The sequence below is a fragment of the Chroicocephalus ridibundus genome, chromosome 12 (assembly GCF_963924245.1).
Source record: "Chroicocephalus ridibundus chromosome 12, bChrRid1.1, whole genome shotgun sequence".
Taxonomy (NCBI): domain Eukaryota; kingdom Metazoa; phylum Chordata; class Aves; order Charadriiformes; family Laridae; genus Chroicocephalus; species Chroicocephalus ridibundus.
In genome coordinates, this window is record NC_086295.1 from 612,066 (window position 1) to 632,204 (window position 20,139).

The following is a 20,139-nucleotide window of genomic DNA, read 5'->3' on the forward strand; positions in this document are numbered from 1 at the left end:
CGTCAGCATGCGCTGCTTGCTGCGGTGTCAGGTTTGTAGCCCCTGTTCTCACCTGATACCTAACAGCACGTAATTTCAACGGTGAGTTCGTGTAACTGTCAGGGACTGTGTGCGTGCACTGTCGTCTGACTTCATTGCATTTGATCTGAAATACTTTGAAAAGAAGGGTGTTTGCACACATTCCATTTTTGTTAAACATGTCCCATTTGAAGAGATACCTGCTTTTGTGGTTTCCAAGAGGTTGAAATCTCAGTAAAAGGCATGAATGGATGACAAAGGAAAAGGGAAAAATCCAAGCAGATGCTGATGAGCCTGCAGATGGGTGTCTCACGGGTGTGAGAGGTGATACAGATGGTGCCATCTGTGCACACTGTCCTGCTGAAGATGATTCCTGAGAATGGGGAGAAGCTGGCATTGTCCTTGCTTGCTGTCGAATATCCTTGGGGGGGATTTGTGGTCTTTTGTAAACTTGCCTGGCTTTGGAAAGGCCGTCTGCAGGGTCTCCCAGAAGGTGCTCCTGCAGCTGCTCCTCTCTCCGGTCACGGTGGCTCTGCCCTTTTGGCCAACATGCCAGCCGAGTCCTGTCCCCGACTCCTGGGGCAGTGTGGGCTGTCCCCAGCCTTGTCACCAGCCCTGTCCCCGGCCTCCAGGGCCATCAGCGACCACCAGGCTTGGGTTTGGTTTTGTCCGCTTGCTTTAGAAGGATCTATCTGGATCTCCACAGATTCAAGGTTTTTTGGTATTACTGAAATATTTACAGGAAGAACTATGTAAACGTGGAACAAACGTGGGGTGGTGCAGTGCATTCTGCCTGTTTGTGGAGCTGCGAGTGTCCTTTGCTCACCTCTAGCAGTGCTGATGGAGTTGCGCAGGGATCTCGAGGCTTGCCCCTGTAGCTGGTCAGGGTATTTTATGTAAAGGTGGCATAGGTGCGGTAGTTTTGATCTATCCAGACCATAAAGAATTTCATGCAGTGCCATTTGTGAAAGCTGTCAATAAAGCTAGAAAAGAAAAATAGATTCACAGGCTATTGAATGGGCTACTTAAGAGTAAACAGTGATATGGTGGATGGAAATGTAATAGCAGGAAGTTACTAGTGATGTTTCTTGAGAATGATTCTTGGTACTAATCTTGTTTAGTGCTTTTATAAGCAATTCTGGCACAGAGAGTACACTAAAAACCCTGATGATGTTGGGAGGCAGCAGAACTGGGTGTCCTTGAAGACTACAGTAAGAGAAACAGAAGATGAGTTTCATCAGAAAAACTGCAAAAGCACATACTTGGAGAATAAAATACTCCTGCTATAATTGCAAGCTGGTTAAACAAAGGGTGACCGAGATGCTGACATAATTTGGCTGTGAATAAGGCAAATGTAGTGAGTGCAAACACTGGGTAATGGAAGAGATCAGAGAGTTTAAATGCTATTGTCCAAGGCACTAGTAAAATATCCTGGATGTCTAATTAGAGTTGCTCCTACAGAGGACTGGAGCCAGAGGAGGTGCAGAGAATGAACGGGGAGCCTGGCCTGCAGAGGACCCGCTGAGTCTGGCTTGCATAATTTACCGGAAAGCCAAGAGTTGCTGTTACTGATGTCTTGGAGTGCACCAGAAGTAAATGACTCTTCCCCTTCTTTGATATTTAAGCATAAGGGCAGTATTGGTCCAGGACCAAGTAAACAGGCCATTAATAAATTTGGATGGAAACTAGAGGAAGGTTGCTGACTATCTGAGCAGGGAGGCTTTTCTGTTCCCTCAGCTCTTGGAAGGGAGAGCTAGATCCTAGCAGGAGTTACGTGTAGAGTTTTGCCTCCTTCCGTGTTCTTTGCTTCCGATGTCCTCTGTTCCTTCAGAAAGCAGGTTTACTCTAGTGAAAACCAGAAGAGTTTAGTGCTTCTGACATGGCTCACTGGCAAAGTTAGTAACAGTTTAGGAAAAAGAAAGAGCATATCAGGTGGTCCCCACCTCGCCTTCGCTATCTGCAGAGGACCTTCTTGTAGCATATGGGAGGTATCATAGGGATGTGTTAGAAAACTGGTATCCGTTACTTTGGAAACACTTCGGAACAGGATGTATGTAAGGTTGGTCCTTCGTGTTGAATTTTCAGAGAGACAAGTGGGCTAACAAATCTAAGTTGTGCTACTCCTCATCCTGTTGACCTGCCAGTGACTTTGAAGTTTTGCTTTGGTGGAATGCTTCTGGTGCTTTCGTGTGGGGTGATCAGTTAGAGAGTGGTGGAAATACACACCTCTGCCTAGTGGATGCTGGTGCTGGTCAACTTCAAGCTCATGTTAATCATTTTCTTTCTTAGAACTCTGGGTTCTGATGAAAGCTGGTCAGCAGCTTTTGACCAGATACGATGACTGACTTGATAAGGCATTTTGTAGGAAAATCCTCCAGCAATTAGGTCAGTTACATGGAACTGGTCCTTCACAGAACCCCCCAATAGTATATGAATAAATGTTGAAATGGTCTGGTTTCCTCTTGAACAAAGTATGTATTTTTGAGCTTCCCATCTGGCTTATGAGACATTTGCTGAATAATTTGTGTCAATGTGGCTTTCATGTATTGATCTAAAAATACAAGTGCTAACAACATTTGTACTGTCAAGCCCTCTGTAGCTGCTTGCTCTTACGATGCAGTGAATGGAATTTAGAGCAGCAACCCTTGAGCATTCGAGAATGGCTTCGGCACGATCACTTGGGAAATGATGATTTTTTCAAATGAGCTTATAGCTGCGCTCGGCAAAGCAAACTGAAAAAACTGCAGAGACAGAGAAGTTCCATAAACAGTGGATAGTTTTGACTACCCAGTGAGATCTTACATGTTACGTAGGCTTGAAATAAGTGAGGTGTCTACTACAGGGGAGAAAAAGTTATGCTGCTGCTTTTCAGTCGTGTATCATGTGATGTTGAAATATATGTGCTTTCACAATGCAGTCACTTCTGTTTGGAAACATAGTTTTCAAAGTAGCTTGTTAATTTGCAAACATTTATTTTTGGGCTAGTATTTGATTACTGCAAGGTGAGTTTATGTATAATAATTCTTAAAGCGCCTCATCTGAGAGAATTTGCTGTCTTCCTTTTCTTGCAGCTTTAAAAGGCATGTGGTTGTTGATAGCCACAGATTGTGTGTGTAATAAAGATGGCACAGCCATAACATTCTGCTCATTGAAGGAAACAAATTGGTCTGACTTGCTTTCATTTCCAATAAATGGGATCTTTGGTTATTGCTTTTATACAGCAAACCCCTGCAATTAGTGCATATGAATTTGGGCACATAATGTTAATAGCACTAGTACTTGAAAGTAATCCTAATTCTTGAACTGCTTCTCTTCATAGTGATTGGATTGAGGGACTTGAAGTAGCCTCATGGGTAGTAAAATGTGAATTTTTAAACCTTGAATAATTTACGTTAGCAGTAATTGCAGTATATGCAAGCTTCATTTTAATTTTGCAATATCTAATAACAAGTTTGTGTCGACTGCTTTGCTTATTTTCACATATGTACTGTCTCATGTTGAAGCCAAACCTGTGTGTGTTACTGTCACAGTAGCTGAATATCCAGGTGTCACTTGCAAAATGTAGGGATTCTAAGTGACCGCTGGGATTAAAGAATATTCCCTGTAAATTAAATACATAACTCTCCCTCTTCAAGTTATTTTAACGGGTTAGTTCTTTACTCAAAAAGAAAAGACGTGGAAATTCCTAATACTAAATAAAAAAAAAAAATAAAGCGCGCACACACACACACACACACCCCCCAAACTTGCTGTTCCTTTCTTTCTGCCCCCTGGACACAGTCATTTTCTGCATAAGTAAACTCTGAAATGTTTGTGATTTTTGAATGGAGAGAAATATGTTTTTTGTATACTTTCCAGAGGCGAAGTTTATACAGCATTTAACCATAAACTTCCAGCTAGAAATTGATAACAAACTTTCAGCAACTTATTTTTGGAAGAGAGGTACTTGTACTTGATAAAGCAAGTACCATGAGACTCTTAAACTGTGTAGAGGAAATTTCCATCCTGAGAATTGAACCTCAAGGTTTAAAATGTTTGACGTTGCCTCTGTAGCTTTTCTCAGGAACCATCATCAGTACTGTGTGTACGACTAATCAAAATGCCAGCTTGCTACTTCTGCCCCCAAGGATGGAGCAAGTAAAAAACAGCTTTCTTTGAGAATTTTTCCCTCTGTCCCAGAGGGTATGTAAATTATCCCATTTACTATAAATTTCTATTATTATCTTGCCATAGTTGTGCACAGAATGTTGTACAGTGATTGGCATTTCCAAAATTCTCCGGCAAAAATCTAGACGGACTGAAGAAGTCAGTTTCTCTTTTAATTTTTTTTTTTTTAAAGTGAGGTTCCTGATCTCAGCTGCTGCTTTGGTCATAACAGACGTACAACTCAAAACCATTTTAATGTTTGTGTTTCTCAAATAGTAACTACATCATCAGTGCATGACTGTGCATCAGAGCAATGTAACGTAATGTGTTTGGGATTCTTCTTGCAGTGATGCTACAGCCTTTTGACTATGACCCTAATGAGAAAAGTAAACACAAGTTTATGGTTCAGTCTATGTTTGCTCCAGCTGATACTTCAGATATGGAAGCAGTAGTAAGTATTGAAATTAATTAAAATTTATTTCTTTCTGATTGTATAATTTTATAAGACCTTTTACTGTGTTGCTTAAGGGCTGTTGTCAAACCACACTGGAATGTTCCTTGAAACCTTTGCCAGATTTCCATCTCTGTGCATGGCAAGGCTTTTTCTATTTATTTTGAGCCCCAGGAATCTTGCACTGAAAGACACAGCGCAGAAGACTTAGTTGGTGTCAGTGGTTGCTTCTTTAGGACGCTGCTGTTGGTAATCAGATACCAAGACATTGTTAAGTAGTTGTAATTTTTTTTTAATATATCATTTTTTAAAAAGGCCAACTTGAACTATATATTCTAATAATATATAGAATATATTCTAACTCTGACATCTTTTGTATTTTATGTCTCTGTACTCTGTCTTGAGTCTTCCCTTGAGGAACTTCTTTTCCCAGCAGGAACCAGGAGGATGATTTACAAGTATTGTATTTTTCTTTATCCCTGCCCATGCCTGTTGTGGCTTAGGTAAATGAAAGGCCCCCATAGGACTTGTTCTTTGGCTTACAAATGAGAGTTACAGAAGCATGTAGGTGCTGAAGCAAAGGAGGACAAAAGATGTAGAAATAAGACATCAAGCTGCATTAAGACAACTTGGAAAGGAACAAACCAGTATGTCAACTGGTGGCTTTCCTAGAACAGTAAGATTTGCTACTGTGGGAAGGCATAAGGAAGCTTGCTCTGCTCTAGCTTTTGTTAGCTTGAGAGAATACTCAGTAGCTATTGATGACACAATAAAAAAAAGAAAAAATGGCCATTACTCTAAAGTGTGGGGCTTGTGTGCGTTTGTATGTATGTGTATTACTTAAAAACAACAAAAAAAACCCAGCCCCAAAAAACCTCAGCGTGGCTTTTTTACAGTAGTCTTCACACAATGCATCTTCTTCTGAATAGCTTTTTAAAGCTGTGGCACTCTGCAGAGTTAAGAAGTTCCTTTCCTGGAGCCGTATTTGTTTAACGGCCTCAAAATAAGATCCAGTGGGAGAAACAGCAATACTAGTAAAACGTCTGCATCACTAGAAAGATAAGCCGGTGTGCCTGCCTTTCTAACTCTTTAATTTTTTTATGAGTTACTTTATACTATGAAAAATGTTATTCTGCTAGCGAAGAATGTTTTTTAGGGCCTAGGTGGCCCTTTCAGTTTTCCAGAGCTCTCCAGACCCATACAATTTCTTTTGCTGTAACACTTGATCAGTTCTCAGTTTTGTTACCACCCTCCAAATCTCCTCCTATTCAGGATAAACAGGTGAGACAAATTACTGGAGTACTATAAAGCTTTCAACACTTCACAGGCAGCCAACGAGCTTGAAATAGAATTGTGACTTCAGCCCCAGAAGAGCTGAAGTACAGCTCAGCTGTTTGGGATGAGTCAAATACTTCTTCAGGTTGCAGAGAGTTTAGCCATAACTTGACACCTACTTGAGACACGCTGAGCAATGCCACGCCGCCAGCGGTGCGGTCAGGGTGAAGAGAAGCCTGTGAGAACTCGGGCATGTAAACGTGGACGCTTCCTGCTGTATATCACTACTATGAATCACTCTCTGCAGTTCAGGAGCAAAGACTTATAACTGTTAATCCCTATTAAAAATATTGGAGGGAGCCTTTATTATAATAGACTCCCTAGTTGAAGGGGGAGAGAAGGATGAGAGGGGAAGTTACAAGTTATCCCTTTCGATATGTAGAGCATCTGTTACTGTTTAGAGACTGATGCTGAAAAATAAGGATGCAGAACACAAGGGCGGGGGGAAGAACAGTCCTATAATTCATACCAGTTAGGAAGAAAATCTCCTGTGAAACTTGAAAAGGTTGAACAGGAACTCCGCTGAACAAACGGAACTAATGTTACTGATTTGGGTTTTTGTTATCTTTCCTTTGAATGCACCACTCCAGGTTTTTGGGGTGTTTTTTGTTTTTGTTTTTTTTTTAAATGAGGACCATAGCTCCCCCTATCTATGCTAATTACTCTTACACAATTCCCAGTTTTCTCATAAATTACCTCTATAAGTTTCAGACTACTTAGAATTATTTCCTTTGTAGTATCTGGACGTTCTTTACGATACCACTCAGTTATATATTTGGTTTCATTTTTCATCATGTATATGGTTAATGGTAACATGATAAACACCTGTGGGGTTTTTCCTGAGTAAGATGATGTATTTGTTTACATAATTTACTGCGTTTTCCATCTGCCTTAGTATACTCATATGTTTAATAGTAAATTAATGTTAAATTATTCCAGTGGAAAGAAGCAAAACCAGAAGAACTCATGGATTCGAAACTTAGGTGTGTGTTTGAGCTACCAGCAGAAAATGATAAGCCTGTAAGTATTTTCAGATGCAGATTGAGTGCTTTAACTTTAATACCACAGTAAATCATGTAAAATGGCATGTTTATGCAGACAGCTATATAAGCAAAAGGCAGAACCCTCTGTTTCACTGCCTTGGATGGCATCAGCCTTCAGAAATGCAAAGCTGCTTCAAATCTTAGTGATGCTTGATGTAACTAGCAGCTAATTTGAACAATGTAAACGCAACACGAGTACAAAGAAATCTTTGAGTTGGTCTGTTTTCATTGAGTGAAAGATCACATAGGATAAAGATTATTTCAAAAAAATTTGAAAGATGCTGATTGATGGTCATAAAGCTTGGAGTTTATGCTGAAGCAGTTATAACCATCAGCAATATAAATTTGTCCAACGCTCCCCTTTGCTTCCTTCATACAACGCTGATTTTAGCAAGTAAATTGGTAGGAAGCTAGTAAGGAAGACACGACTGCAGTTAGGGATTATATTGTGATTAGCAGCTATAATGTTGTAGGACCCTTTTTTGTTAGGATAATGAAAGCACCGATTAATTTCTAACGGAAGAACATAGTGTCAGATGCAGAACTGGAGCACCTGTGTGTGTTGTGCTTGAGGGAAAGGGGTGGAGAGAGGAATACTCGGTAGGCAGGCTGTCAGCACATCTGTCCCATGCGTGCTGTGGGACACGGTCTAAGGATATTTCCTCTTCCACATATGCAGGGACTGGAGAGTTGAGGTCATTCTGTCTGCGCTTACTGCTGCTGATCTGGTGTTTTCTGTGAAACAGGAAAGGGAAGTAAAGGTTACGGGAAGAAAAATGTTGTTTATTTCTTTTGATACAGGCACGTTTCAGGTCTGCACAGACAATTTTGCCTGATTCTTCTCCTACATATCAGGTGTGTGATGTGGTGTTAATAACTAACCAAAAATCACTCTATCCTTTTTTAACAGCATGACATAGAAATAAATAAAATTGTATCCACAAGTGCAACAAAGACAGATTCCTCTGTAATGTCTAAATCAATAAGTTCTTCTTTGGATGACACTGAAGTTAAGAAAGTAATGGAAGACTATAAGAGGCTTCAAGTAGAAGTTCAGAGGTTACGGGAGGAGAATAAACAGTTTAAGGTAAAGATACTCTTTTTTTTTTTTTCTGATTTACCCCTTTCCTGAAAAAGAAGCTTACAACTTAAAGGTTTGGTTACCTGGCCTTGGGACAATACTTTAATATTGTCTATAAATTAAAAAATAATGTAGGTTTCTCTCTGTAAACTGAGAAAAAGTGTTGAAATCAATACTTCCTTTGAAAGGAGCGTACAAGTCATGCAGTCAGAGAAACTGACTGGATAGCAACCCAAAGTAATGAATTCCCTCTTTTTTTTTTTTTTCTTCTGTTCCCACCTAGTTTTCTCAGCCTGAATTAAGCATTCAGTGTTGCATTTGGCCTTGTTCTTTCAAACTGATGGGAGCTTGAGGGCAGTGTTGTGCAAATACTGAGTGTTTTAGTAATTGCACCTATAATATGCAGTTGAAATGACCAAAGTGAGACAGATTAACAGGAAATATGCTTCCTGTCATATCCAGCACATCACTGTGAAATTGAGAAGATTTTATCACCATGCTGAAAAACTCCTTTAACAGTAGTTTCATTTGTTGTAAATGTCTAGTTTCATAGATAACAGGACCAATGAAAATTTGGAATTTGTGACTGTTAGAACTGTTAGTTCCCATGAAAGGAACTCGATTCTGTCAGCCCTGATGCCTGAAGAAATTCTTTAAACATTTGTAAGCCAGTTTTGTTTTGCACATAGAAATAATATCTGGATGTATCTGAGACATGACCTTAACTTCTCCTTGTGTTCTTGTTTCGCCAGTGTTTCACAATACTTTAAGTACTATATTATTTTATTTTATTGCAAATCAGTCTTGACTAGGACATATCTATAATTGAGCTGATGTTTTACAGTAACATCTTAAACGGTGACCTCTTTGTTCCTTCTGTGGGATGTTAGAAATATCTGTAAAACATCAGAAATCAATGTTAAATTACTGCCAGCCACCAGGTGCTGTAAGTGACAGGCTGGGGTCACTGTCAAAAGGAAGTTAAAATATTTAAAACGAGAATGTTTAGTTTCTAGCAGTAAAATTACTATATAGGTAAACAACATTTTATTGTTTACAAAAGCCGGTTGTCCCCACCCAGACTTAGAGTAGTAGTGAGGTATCAGGTAGTCTGTGACTTTCAATAAGTAAATAATAGAAAATAAATAAGGCTTTCCTCCCGAACTGTAGGTGCCCCTTTAAATTCAAAAGTGAGAAACACTGACATACACTGAGCCTTTTGAATTTCACTTACCTGACAATACTTAAGGCTGCAGTAATTTTTAGTACAATTTTATTTCTTGAATGTTGTTTTTCTTTTTAATGTGTATACTGGAGGCTTTTGCTTCAGTATCTTACACTTCTGCACTGTAATGTTGCACCGCATAAAAAAGTCTAACACTACTGCTTCAGCCATATACGAGTTAAGTCACAGAAGGTCACTTTCCCACTCCTGAAGTGCTCTCGGTGTGTGTGGAATGGAGTGTGCTAACACACAGCTGTTATACCACGAGAATATCCTAATTATTGCCATTAGTTTCACGTTGAAATGTCAGCACTAATATGATGTGGGAAACAGATTTCCCTTCAAATTCTGGTAAAATTTGCTTGTGACATCTAACTAGGGGAATGATGAGTATAACTGCCCTTAAGTTGCATATTTTTCATAACCTATCTTAGTTACATTGAAAAGCATTTTCCCCCAATAGCACTATACTTGCTTACAGAGCGAGAAAAGCATCTTCCCGCCATTCCCTCCGTCATGGGTTTTTGGAGTTCTGGAGCTGTCTCTGGGCTTCGGACGAGTGTTCTTGCAGGTTCCTCTTCGCTTCCCGTTACCATAGTCAGCAGGAGAAAACTTCCAGACCGTGTGTTTGGTGCTCTGCTAGTCGAGTAGATACAGAACTCCTCTTCTGCCTCACTACCCCTTCCTTCTCAGGGTTATCTAGGAATCGCAGAATGGTTTGGGCTGGGAGGGACCTTAAAGCCCACCCAGTGCCACCCCCTGCACTGGGCATGGACACCTCCCACTAGACCAGGTTGCTCAGAGCCCCGTCCAGCCTGGCCTTGAACAACTCCATAAATAGAGCTGTAAATTAGCTTCTGCCTATTTTATTATGCCCATCTAAAATAAATAAGGGTTAATATTTAAAGCCTCTTTCAGTAGAAATAATCAATATATCTTCCTTTAGGAAGAAGATGGACTGCGGATGAGGAAGGCACCCCAGACAAACAACCCAATATCTGCTTCTGCAGCTGCTGTCAAGGACGAAGGGCTCAGCTCCAGACTACTTGCTTTGGTGGTTTTGTTCTTTGTCTTCGGTGTAATTATAGGAAAAATAGCCTTGTAGAGGCAGCATGCTGGAAATTGTAAATTGGTTTGATGGTTCTGCCATATCATTGGATTAAATTTATTCATAACAATGTTTAAAAAAAAAATTAATGTATGACATCTCACAGGTCTTGCCTTTAAATTACCCCTGCACAAATACTATGTAACATAATCTAGAAGGTTTAAAATGTACAATGAGGGAATGAATGAATATCCTTCAGTAATGAAAGGGGGGAGAGAATCATGATTTAACACTACAATGGAATATTGTATATGTCATTTTAAACATTCTTAGACCCTGCTACATGTTGCTGAATTACCTCTTTTAAAAAAAAAAAAAGAAAAAAAAAAAGGAAAAATAGAAAAAAAAAAACCTATTCCTCCACTGCTGGAGCTGGCCCTATTGGATGTTTGGAGCTGGGTTAGGCAGGAGGTGTTGATAAATTCTGTAAAATACGTTAATCCACCATTCTGCTCATAAATTTAACAGTTTCTGTCAGTGTCTTCAACTCTGTGCAAGTTACCAATTTCTTGGCACTTAAATGAATAGTGAGAAGCTGAAAAGAATTGTATGTGGCAATGCTGAATGTGCTAGGCATCGTTAAGAGGCATATATTGACTGGTATGATGCTCATTCGGAATAAAGGTCAATGCCTTGTTCTCATAAAGGGACCAAGCTACATTGCTGTTGGTTCATTTAGTTGAATTGAAGTGTTATTCAGAGATGTTTAATGCATATTTAACTTATTTAATGTATTTCATCTCATGTTTCCTTCTTGTCACAAAATTGACTAATACAATATGGTATGAAAAGGCACCTGTTTAAAGCCAGTGACTAGAACTAAAAATTTGCTGCTGTAGTGACGCAAGATTCTTCTGCCTCCTGGTGTTTTGGGCACTACACAATTGTTGGGAGTTTTGATCATCTGAGCATTGGAGAAACAGTGGTCAGGAAACTGTTTTTGTATGTAAATAAGTCTATCTAGGGGAAAAAACATTAGTAGTAAACTAGTCCTATGCCGTAAAAGACCAATCCTGTTTGACTATGTAGCATCTTAAAAAAAGAAAAAAAAAAAAGAAAAGAAAAATTAAATAAAGCCCCCAAATTAATGTTTCCTTTGTTACTTTTGTCATGTGCTCACAGTTAGAGGGGAGGAGGAAACAGCGTTGTCTGTCAGTTTAGTTTGTTTATGGCCTAAGGAGACTTGCAGCCTTGTTTGAGGATGATTTTTTTTTTTTCCAGCCTAATTTTAAAATCAATCCAAACCAGCCCATCGTGAGCCTGATAGGCCTCAGTGCTGTTCAAGGTAACCACGCTGGCTGCTGAGGGACAAGGTAACTTCCCATTTTTCAGGTTAGTTTGGTTCAGTAGTTAAGATGCTTGATAGCATACTGAAAGTAAGGGTAAGGTGATTTTGTTTCTAAGCGTACTTTTAGTACAAAATACGTAAACTCAGTGTGTTTTAACATGTGGAACTTCAGTAGATGAAATGGCTTTTGAGCAGGTAAATTCCTGTATATTCTGAGATGGTGGGTCCAGAAACCACTGGCGATAGAAGTTTTTGCAAGAGCTTTCAGGATTACGGGGCTTCTTCCATTCCTTTGTTATTCCTGTGATTTCCCAAGAAGGCTGTTTGGGCTGCAGCCTGTCTGCTACACCCGTTGACCTTTCCGTTTGCTCCACTTGTGTCTCAAGGGTTTCCTGCTTTACCAGTGCAGAGCAGCGAAATTTTATGGGAGGTTTAATAAGAAAATAAGAGAAAAAAAAATCTTAACTGGTGTGTTCTGCTTATGAACGCAAATCTGGAAGTACTTCTAGAAGATTCAACAAAAAATGAGAGGTGAATCTGTAGCATTTTAAAATGCTAGTGCCTTGTCTGCTCAGGAGGGAAGTGGCGAAGCAATGGAAGTGCCTGTGAAGGGCAGAGCATGGGAGATGAGCTGGAAAGAATGAAGCAGTGAGCTCAGCGTGACAGATTGGGCAGACCTGAGCAAGAAGATGGTACTTCCTGGGCAGTAGAAGCTAATGAAAACTTTTACATGCAACACTTTAAAAAACCTTTTCAGAGAGACAAGGTTGTAAGTGATGTTGCAAAATTTAGTTTTCATGGCTTTGAAGAATATGTTTGAGAAAGCCTTTACTGAAGGAGACTGAACTATGCAGTATTGTTTTAGGAGGCTGTAAACACCTTGATGTCACTAAAAATGAGTTATCAGAAGAGCTAAATTCCTTATTTGCTTTTTTTAAAAAAAAAACAAACAACTTTTTTTGAGTGCCCTGAAAAACAGTTTCAAAAAAGTTTGTTTCAAAAAAAATTGCTGCCTTTGCAGGGTAAGGGGGGAGGATCGAAGCTTTAAATGGGTCTCTTGTGAGTATATCTGCAATAATGTTTCAGGCAAGCTTTACACACGCTCTTAGCTACCGCAGTTGACTTTGCTGGCTCAGGCAGCTCCCCGATCAAGGGGAAATCCAACAGAATGTCCTCCTTCCGATGTTCAGTAGTCACTTTGTGATCTGTGACAACCTGGGACTTGAACAAAGTTGTTCCTGTTGTTTGCACTCCAGGATTATAAAGAGGTCCCAGAAAAACACTCGCATGCTCTGCTCAATGCCTTACAAGCGCGTGGTTAAGGAGACCAACACACAAAGGACCTTGGTTAAGGATCTGTTGGTCACAACTACGGACTGCACCCTCAGCCCTAAACAAGACTCAAATTAACTTCTTATATTTTGGAACTTAACAAAATTCTGAGGTCTTTCCTAATCATTGCCGACAACAGCCTGAGCAGACAGTAGCACTGAATTGTCTGGATAATGCGTTGCTTTTCCTGAGCCTAAAATAAAATGACTGATCAGTGGAACCCCTATTACCTGTCTGTCTGATGGCACCCTTTCATATGCAGCAGAAAGAAAAACTAAGGGTGTTTTTTCTTCCAAGGTTCCTAAAAGGCCAGTCTGTAGATACATTGCAAAAATATATTGGATGGATGTTCTTAAGCCACCTGGATCTCTGTATGTTGTTCCTTACATGATGACACCAGAACAAACGTTTTCATTAAGTGTTCACAGAAAGGGAATTATTCTGGAGGGCATTGTATATCTTAGGAAGTTGTGCATGAAACATATAGTTTCTAAATAAGATTATTGTCTGGTGTCCTCACACAACACCAGATACTAGAAAACTTTAATTGATACATGATAGTACAAATCAAGTTAATCTGATTATTGTCCCTGCTGTTCTTCTAAGATACCCACCTGCGTATATGTTTACTGTTAATTTTTGTAAAAGCCAGCAGAGGCTGCTTAGGTAGTGTTCACTTGGTGGAGCTTTACAGTCCTGTCTTCACTTTGGGCAAATTTGGAATAAATAGGTATCTGAAATGTCTTGAAGCCTAGTACTGGGAAATGAATGGAAGATGGTTTCTACTGTTTTCATGTAGTTATCCACATCCTAAAGCAAATCCTCCCTGCACGAATGATCACAACTATTGCTCTGCGGTGGCGGTTGGCGACTGTGACTGCACAACTCTAACAATTGCACATGCAGGCTGGGCACCGCGATTCAGGTTACTGTGGAATTGCCGTAGGGATCAGAGCGCGATAATACTGCGTGTGGAGAGGGATCAATGTACCGTGCTGGAATTTTCTAAAAATACAGGATTGTAATAGCGGGACGGTGGTATTCCATGTTACTTTTTTCTCCTGAAATGCTGTTAGTGGGATAAAGTTGGAACCTCACTTTGAAAATCGCTTGAGTTTCTTCTCACCAATAAACTATGAAGGGTTTCTATTCGCTGCACATGTAAACTTGCAATTCTTATTACAATCTTGACTTAGCATATTTACACAGTGGTGTGCACACAAAAATGGTTCGTTAACGTCTTAAGATACTTGATGTTGCAGTTGCCTAATGAAAGAAGACTCTGTCATCCCTTTTCTTTGGAAAATGTGATTGACACTTTCATCTCTTAATTGGAATACTTCCTTAATTCTTGGGCACGATAGTGACTTAACTGCAGTAGTCTACGTGATGTCCTGAAATGCCGTATCCTGAGTTCTGTTTTCTATATAAAGCAACTGAGAAAAAAACACAGCCCAAAGCCCCTGTATTTGAAATTAAAGGCCATGTAAAGCAAGCTCTCTGAACCGTGTGTTCGCGGTGGCTGCGGTGCAGCTGCGATAGCGCTTCACAGCAGCGCCGGGGCTGGGGGGCCGCTCGCTGCTCATCTGGGGAGGGTCGGCACCCAGTGCTCACATCCCCGCACGAGCAAGTCAAGAAGGGGCAGGGGGTGAGTTAGTTCCAGGCTACGCATTTGAGATCTCTTGGGGTTTTTTTGTTCGGTTTTTTTTGAGTCAGAAACACTGATGTAAAAAGAAGAAAGTAATCTGTACAGGAGCGAGACTAGTTCAATACCATATGTGGAAGTTACTATTTCTTATAATCAGATACATATCTACAAATTTAATCTACTGATGAGAAAATACTTGTATAAAGCAATGTTTAGGCATTTTAGAAGGAAAAGCAACTACTGAGCAAGGCTGCTTGCTCGTATTGGGATGAAACCTCGCTGTTCTCTAGATATACTTGATGAAAAGATGACAGTGGGATACAGTGCTAGTGTAAATAACCTGCTAGAGTTAGATAAATAGTGGGATTTATTGTTCAGGCAGGGCAGTGCTGATCTTCTGGCCGTGTCCAATTAAGATGTCCTTGTGTTACGCTGACAGCTTCATGTGGACTGAACGACTTCGTCTAACGGGCGTCAGTGCTGAAGTGACGTTACTCATTGTGCTGTTACTGACTTTTATTTTCATTAGCTGCAGAAGACAAAGTAACCGTGTGTTTCCACTACTCAGATCTGCTTAACTATAGAATTTGTTTGTTTTATTAATGGGTTGTAGATTATTTTTTAAAATAACACAAGAGCCAGCCAGAAATCTTCACGTAATACTCTAATAAGCATGCATGTGCACACTTCCAAAATGACTATCTGCTTCTCCTTTACTCCACCGTTTCCTGGGCCTTCATGTCCTTCTGCAGAACCACTGTCACATTTGTACTTTGAGGAGTAAACCTTCACTGAACTTTCGTGTAGATCGCTTTTGCCTCTCAGTCCGGGCCCGAGTTTGTCCTGAAGCGTCTGCGTGAGTGAAAACTGCAGAAGGGAACTGCGAGTCTGCAAGCACAGAAACAAGGCTGCTTTTCCTTGAAGCAAACTTGAACTTTGGATCTTTTCTCCTATGATCTGTCATTAGAAAATGGCCTTTTCCAGATGGCAAAACAAAAGAAGTTAAGAAAACAAATGAATTAAGAACTAATTGAAGCCACGTATTACAAGTTGACATTCTACATCTGGCATTTCTGTTTATGTTTCTGCATTGGTACTTTTCATTCTTATTTAACGAGTTTCTAATTTTGTGATATCTTTTTTCAAGATTTTGAAGTGCCTATGACGACCTGAAGAACAGCCCGTAGTAAAGTATTGTTTCCAGTTTAGCTGTACTTCATTTTTTTTAATCAAATCTTTTTCTGCAGTGGATAAACTCACAAGATTAGAAAAGCCTCTTGAAGTCTCCCTCATGTTTGAGTTGGCAAGATTCCCACACATAATTATCCACATGCAACTACTTTTAAAGGACCTTTATTAAGGCTGAACCAAGCCAAGCGCTCAGAAGGCAGGCAGGACCTGCTCTGCCTCAGCGTGGCCGCTGTTTGCGGGGAGGTGGCGGCGCGCGCCCAGCCCTCGGCGCGGGGCGGAAGGTGGGCCCAGGGGAGGCTGGCGCCGCCCAGCTCCCTGCGCCTGACCTCCTACCATAACCTCGTGAGCTCTCTTAAGATACGTATAATTTGGTTTTTAAAAGTTGAACTTGAAAAATGGCGTTGTGGGTGTAACCCACGTCTGTGTCAGGATCGAATCCGTTATGTTCGTGTACGGACGCCCGGTCGTGGCCTAGGCATCCGATGTCGCGGTGAGTAACCTTGAGCTGAAGCAGGAGTTTTTGATTTCCCTGGGAGGCTGCACAGAAGTGTGAGCACAGCCAGGGATTTTTGCTTCAGTTTTGAGCCTGAAAGCGTTTCTGTGAAGGCCGCAGCTTCTCCTGCCCAGTTTCTTTTCTGATCTGTTCTGCCTGAGCTGTCAAATCTCACTCCGTTCTCCCTCAGCGCTGTGGTTCAACCCCAGTCATCCTCGTTTGCTCGCTGCTCCTTGGCGCAAAGGAACCGACGTTCAGACGAGCGTCTTTAAATGGTTTTCCTTCTCTGCTGCCTGCTTATTTTCCGTCTCGGTCTCTTCCTTCCCGTGCCCCCCCAGTCTCGCCCGCCCGGGCTGCCTGTCCCGGCCACGGGGGTGTCCCTGTGCGGCTTCTCCGGCCCGGCACCCGCTCACCTTCTGCTGCCTCGTCCCTCAAACCTGCTCCTTCCTCCTCTGCACTCGCTGCAGAGTTTGTCACCATCTCCTTTGTGCCTCCAGCGCTTTGCTGCTGCTCCAGTGTGGCACATTCGTTTCTAGTCAACAGCATGCTTTTATATTCAGCGTGGCTTGTTCATCAAATGAAGCACTAGCTCAACACTGTTAATATATCCAGCAGTGTTTTTAAACTTTTTTGTGTGTTTTGTTTAAGAGTTGTTTGGGAAGTCTAGACTGCAAAATACATTCTAAGGCATTTTACACAGGGGGGCATGAAGGTGGCTAATTGGAAAAATAAGTTGCTGTTAATTGAGCTGTGAAGAGGAGATCAGACCCACGACCATGTTTGTCCGGCAAAGTCAGCTCATGCTTTGAATTTCCCTGCCTGCTGAAGAAGCAGGAAATTGCTGAGGCAACAGGAGTAGCTTAATGGTATTAAAGAAGGCACGAAAGACTCCCTGTAGGAAGCGACTAAACGCATTCTGAGCATTTGAACGTTATTTTTTTTTTCTTCTTCTCTGCTTCTTGGAGTGAAAAGTATCATATAAGAAGTGAATGGGGAAGAGTTTTCCAACTCTTGTGTGCCTGTTACCGCTGACTTTCAGGTACTGACCTGCCACTGCATCTGTTACCGTGGTTTTTCTTCACAGGTACAATATAGAGGTACGTATTTTACAGCTGAAAGGAATCCAGTAGTTATGACTAATGTTTGGTTGTGTCCCAGACCTGCTTTTCTAATGCAGCGTTAGACATGCAACATGAAGTTTATTTGGGTTTGCCTCGCTTATGTCAGATAAACGCATCGCAGAAGTAGAAGTTGGTGGTTGCTGTGGAATCCCGATTACACTCGAGCGAGGCATAGAGCCATGCAAGCTGCTAGTGAATGTAACTGGTGCTTCAGAAGGGCAGAGCTGAGCAAATTTCCTATCAAATCTGGGAGTGAAGAAAAAATCAGATGGAACACTGAATTAGAATTGGTGGGTTTCTAAGTGAAAGCTACTAAATGGGCAAAATCCCAAGAATTTTGCAATCGAGATGGGGGACAACTCTAGCTAACAGTCCACCCTGTTTCGGTGATAAAATGAAGGGAAAAATTAGATGTAAAGTAATACAAAACAAAAAGGGAAGCAGACAGCAATCAACTCAAAATGAGCATTATGTAGAAAATTAACACAGAAAGCAATAGCCAAAGGAAGACAAAAATGCATGGGTGGGAGTGCCTGAGGGTGATGGAGAGCTGAAGTTCAGAGGAAATCTTTGCGGTAGGACACGGACCGTTACTAGGTGCAGGTGGTAAAACTGCTAGTGATGATGTCAGAGAACTGGAAAGGTGATGTCATTCATTAGTAATGCTTAATATTTTTAAATTCAGTAGGTCTAGAAGCCTCGTGTCAGTAGTTGTAAGGGAGGTGCCTGGGGCAGTCTGTGCCCTGCGGATGAGGATGGCGAACGGGACAGGGCTGCCCGGGGACGGGCTTGGGAAAGGAGATAACGAAGGAGCGTGATGTGCCTCTTCATTCTGCCTTTGTTTTTCAGTTGGCTTTGGGATTAGTGTGAACCGAGTGTATCTGGGCCCCTGCAAAGCTTGCTGTTTTCTGACAATCGCACCTTCAGTGAAATGGGGATGCTCAAAGAAGGGTTCTGCTGGGAGCTGATACCATTCAGTGGTTCCAGGTCACTGGTGAAAATCGCTACTGATAAAACGTTAACGGGACCAGAGTGTGAAACAGCACCACGTTCTCCCAGTGCAGTCCCAGGGTGAAAGACTAATGAATAGGAATGTGTTCTTGTTTTTAATTACAGTTAGCAGTAAGCGATTATGCTTCTGTATGTCTCAGCTGTGAGAGCTGGGAATTTTTGATGCAATTTGGATATTTATATTTTAAAAAAGAATCTGAGTAATTGGAATGGATGCAAGAAAAAAAGATTCAAAAATTACTGCATGAAATGCCTTAGAGAGGGCGGGAGGGAAAATCAGTTGGCTGAGTTTATCTGTCAGAACTGAGAATGTCTTGATTCCAGCGCACAAGCACCTTCACGGGGAGAAAATACTGAACACTGCAGCTTTCTGATGTTAAAAAGAGCAACACAACAAAAATCACTGCCTGGCAATCGAACCCGGCAAACTCAAATTGGAAAAGGCACAAATTCTTAAGAGAGAATAACTGTGTAATTTAGGAATGTTTCTCCAAAGAACTGTGAACAATAAAAGTTATGCTATTTATGCAAATAGCTTTTTCATGGCTTTTTTTCTTTCAGAAGTGTACGGAAAGGGGGGGAAGCAGCGGACAATGGCAAGGCGGTCAGAGGGAGGTTCAGCATGGCCCATCCGTCGCGCAGTTTGCGGCGCCGCATCCGAGCACCCGGCGCTGCTGGAGCGAGCGCTCACCTGCGACAGCGGGGCTGGGAGCGCGCTCGAGTGCGCGGCGAGTGCATGATGTTGTCTTGTAACTTCTTACATCGGGTAAATCCCGACACCACCTTGAAAGGATCCGTGGCCTTGGAGGAGTACTTACACCATGCAACATCCAAAATCTTGCGAAGTTTCCCTACTATGTAAATGAAAAAAAGAAGATTCTGCACACAGATCTCATTCGTGGGGGTAAACGTAGAGCAGGAATTGCCGTCTCCCTCCTGCACCCACCCTCCTAAGACAGCACAAGGCTGTTCCCTATTCTGGCCATCTTTGGCTCCTGCAGAAACACGTACCGTTGCTGATTTGAGTCACAGGCCTTTCTCTGGCCTGCAGAGAGTGACGGCTCTAGCAAGGTGACGGGAATCGGGTCTGCTGAAGAGAAAGCCGTGCGTACAGCTTCCAGGAGAGGCAGCCGTGCTGCCCTGGACTCGCCCCGATTCACAGCATCCCAACAGGGACATCCCAAAGGAGGTGCCATGTTCTGCAAGAGGCACTTCCAGTTCTTCAGGTATTTGCCTGTGGATCTCCACGCAGCAGCAGGCAACAAAACACCAGAGCCCTCAGAAACGGAGGGAGGTGTTCTGCCTGCTGGACCAACCCTGGAGAAGTCTTCTCCAGCGATGGCAGAGGGAGCCAGCGTGGCCTTTTTGTGTATCATCTCAGAAGTATAACTGTCTATGCGCACCACGAACACTTGATCATGCCTGCAGCACGCGAACATGATGACAACATGTATGTCACAATCGTATGCATTTAATAAGCATCTCATTCGAATTATTAATGTACAGATTCCCCAAAAGTATTTTTATGTTATAAAACCCATAATTTATCTAAGTACAAGCTGCAAGTTCATAAATACAGCATTAAGAAGATAGCTGTTGCATAGCTGGTTTAACAAAATATCCTTTGTGTGTAAGATACATAGGCCTA

At 41.6% G+C, this 20,139-nt stretch overlaps 1 protein-coding gene across 4 annotated transcripts in view; it reads left to right on the forward strand.

Moving 5' to 3' along the window:
* VAPB (VAMP associated protein B and C) overlaps positions 1 to 18,384 on the forward strand; it is a 37,718-nt gene extending 19,334 nt beyond the window's left edge. Inside the window, exons 3-7 of one of the 4 annotated variants that reach the window (XR_010073082.1) lie at positions 4,512 to 4,615; positions 6,890 to 6,970; positions 7,904 to 8,080; positions 10,246 to 17,456; positions 18,330 to 18,384. Coding sequence is in view for 2 of the 4 variants with exons in the window: in XM_063350382.1 (XP_063206452.1) it covers positions 4,512 to 4,615; positions 6,890 to 6,970; positions 7,904 to 8,080; positions 10,246 to 10,404 (521 nt within the window). In the remaining 2 variants the exon portion in view is untranslated. Of the gene's footprint in view, positions 1 to 4,511; positions 4,616 to 6,889; positions 6,971 to 7,794; positions 7,849 to 7,903; positions 8,081 to 10,245 lie in introns of all 4 variants that reach the window. The other 3 variants (XR_010073081.1, XM_063350383.1, XM_063350382.1) reach the window with 3 other exon arrangements.
* The last annotated feature ends 1,755 nt before the right edge of the window (positions 18,385 to 20,139 follow it).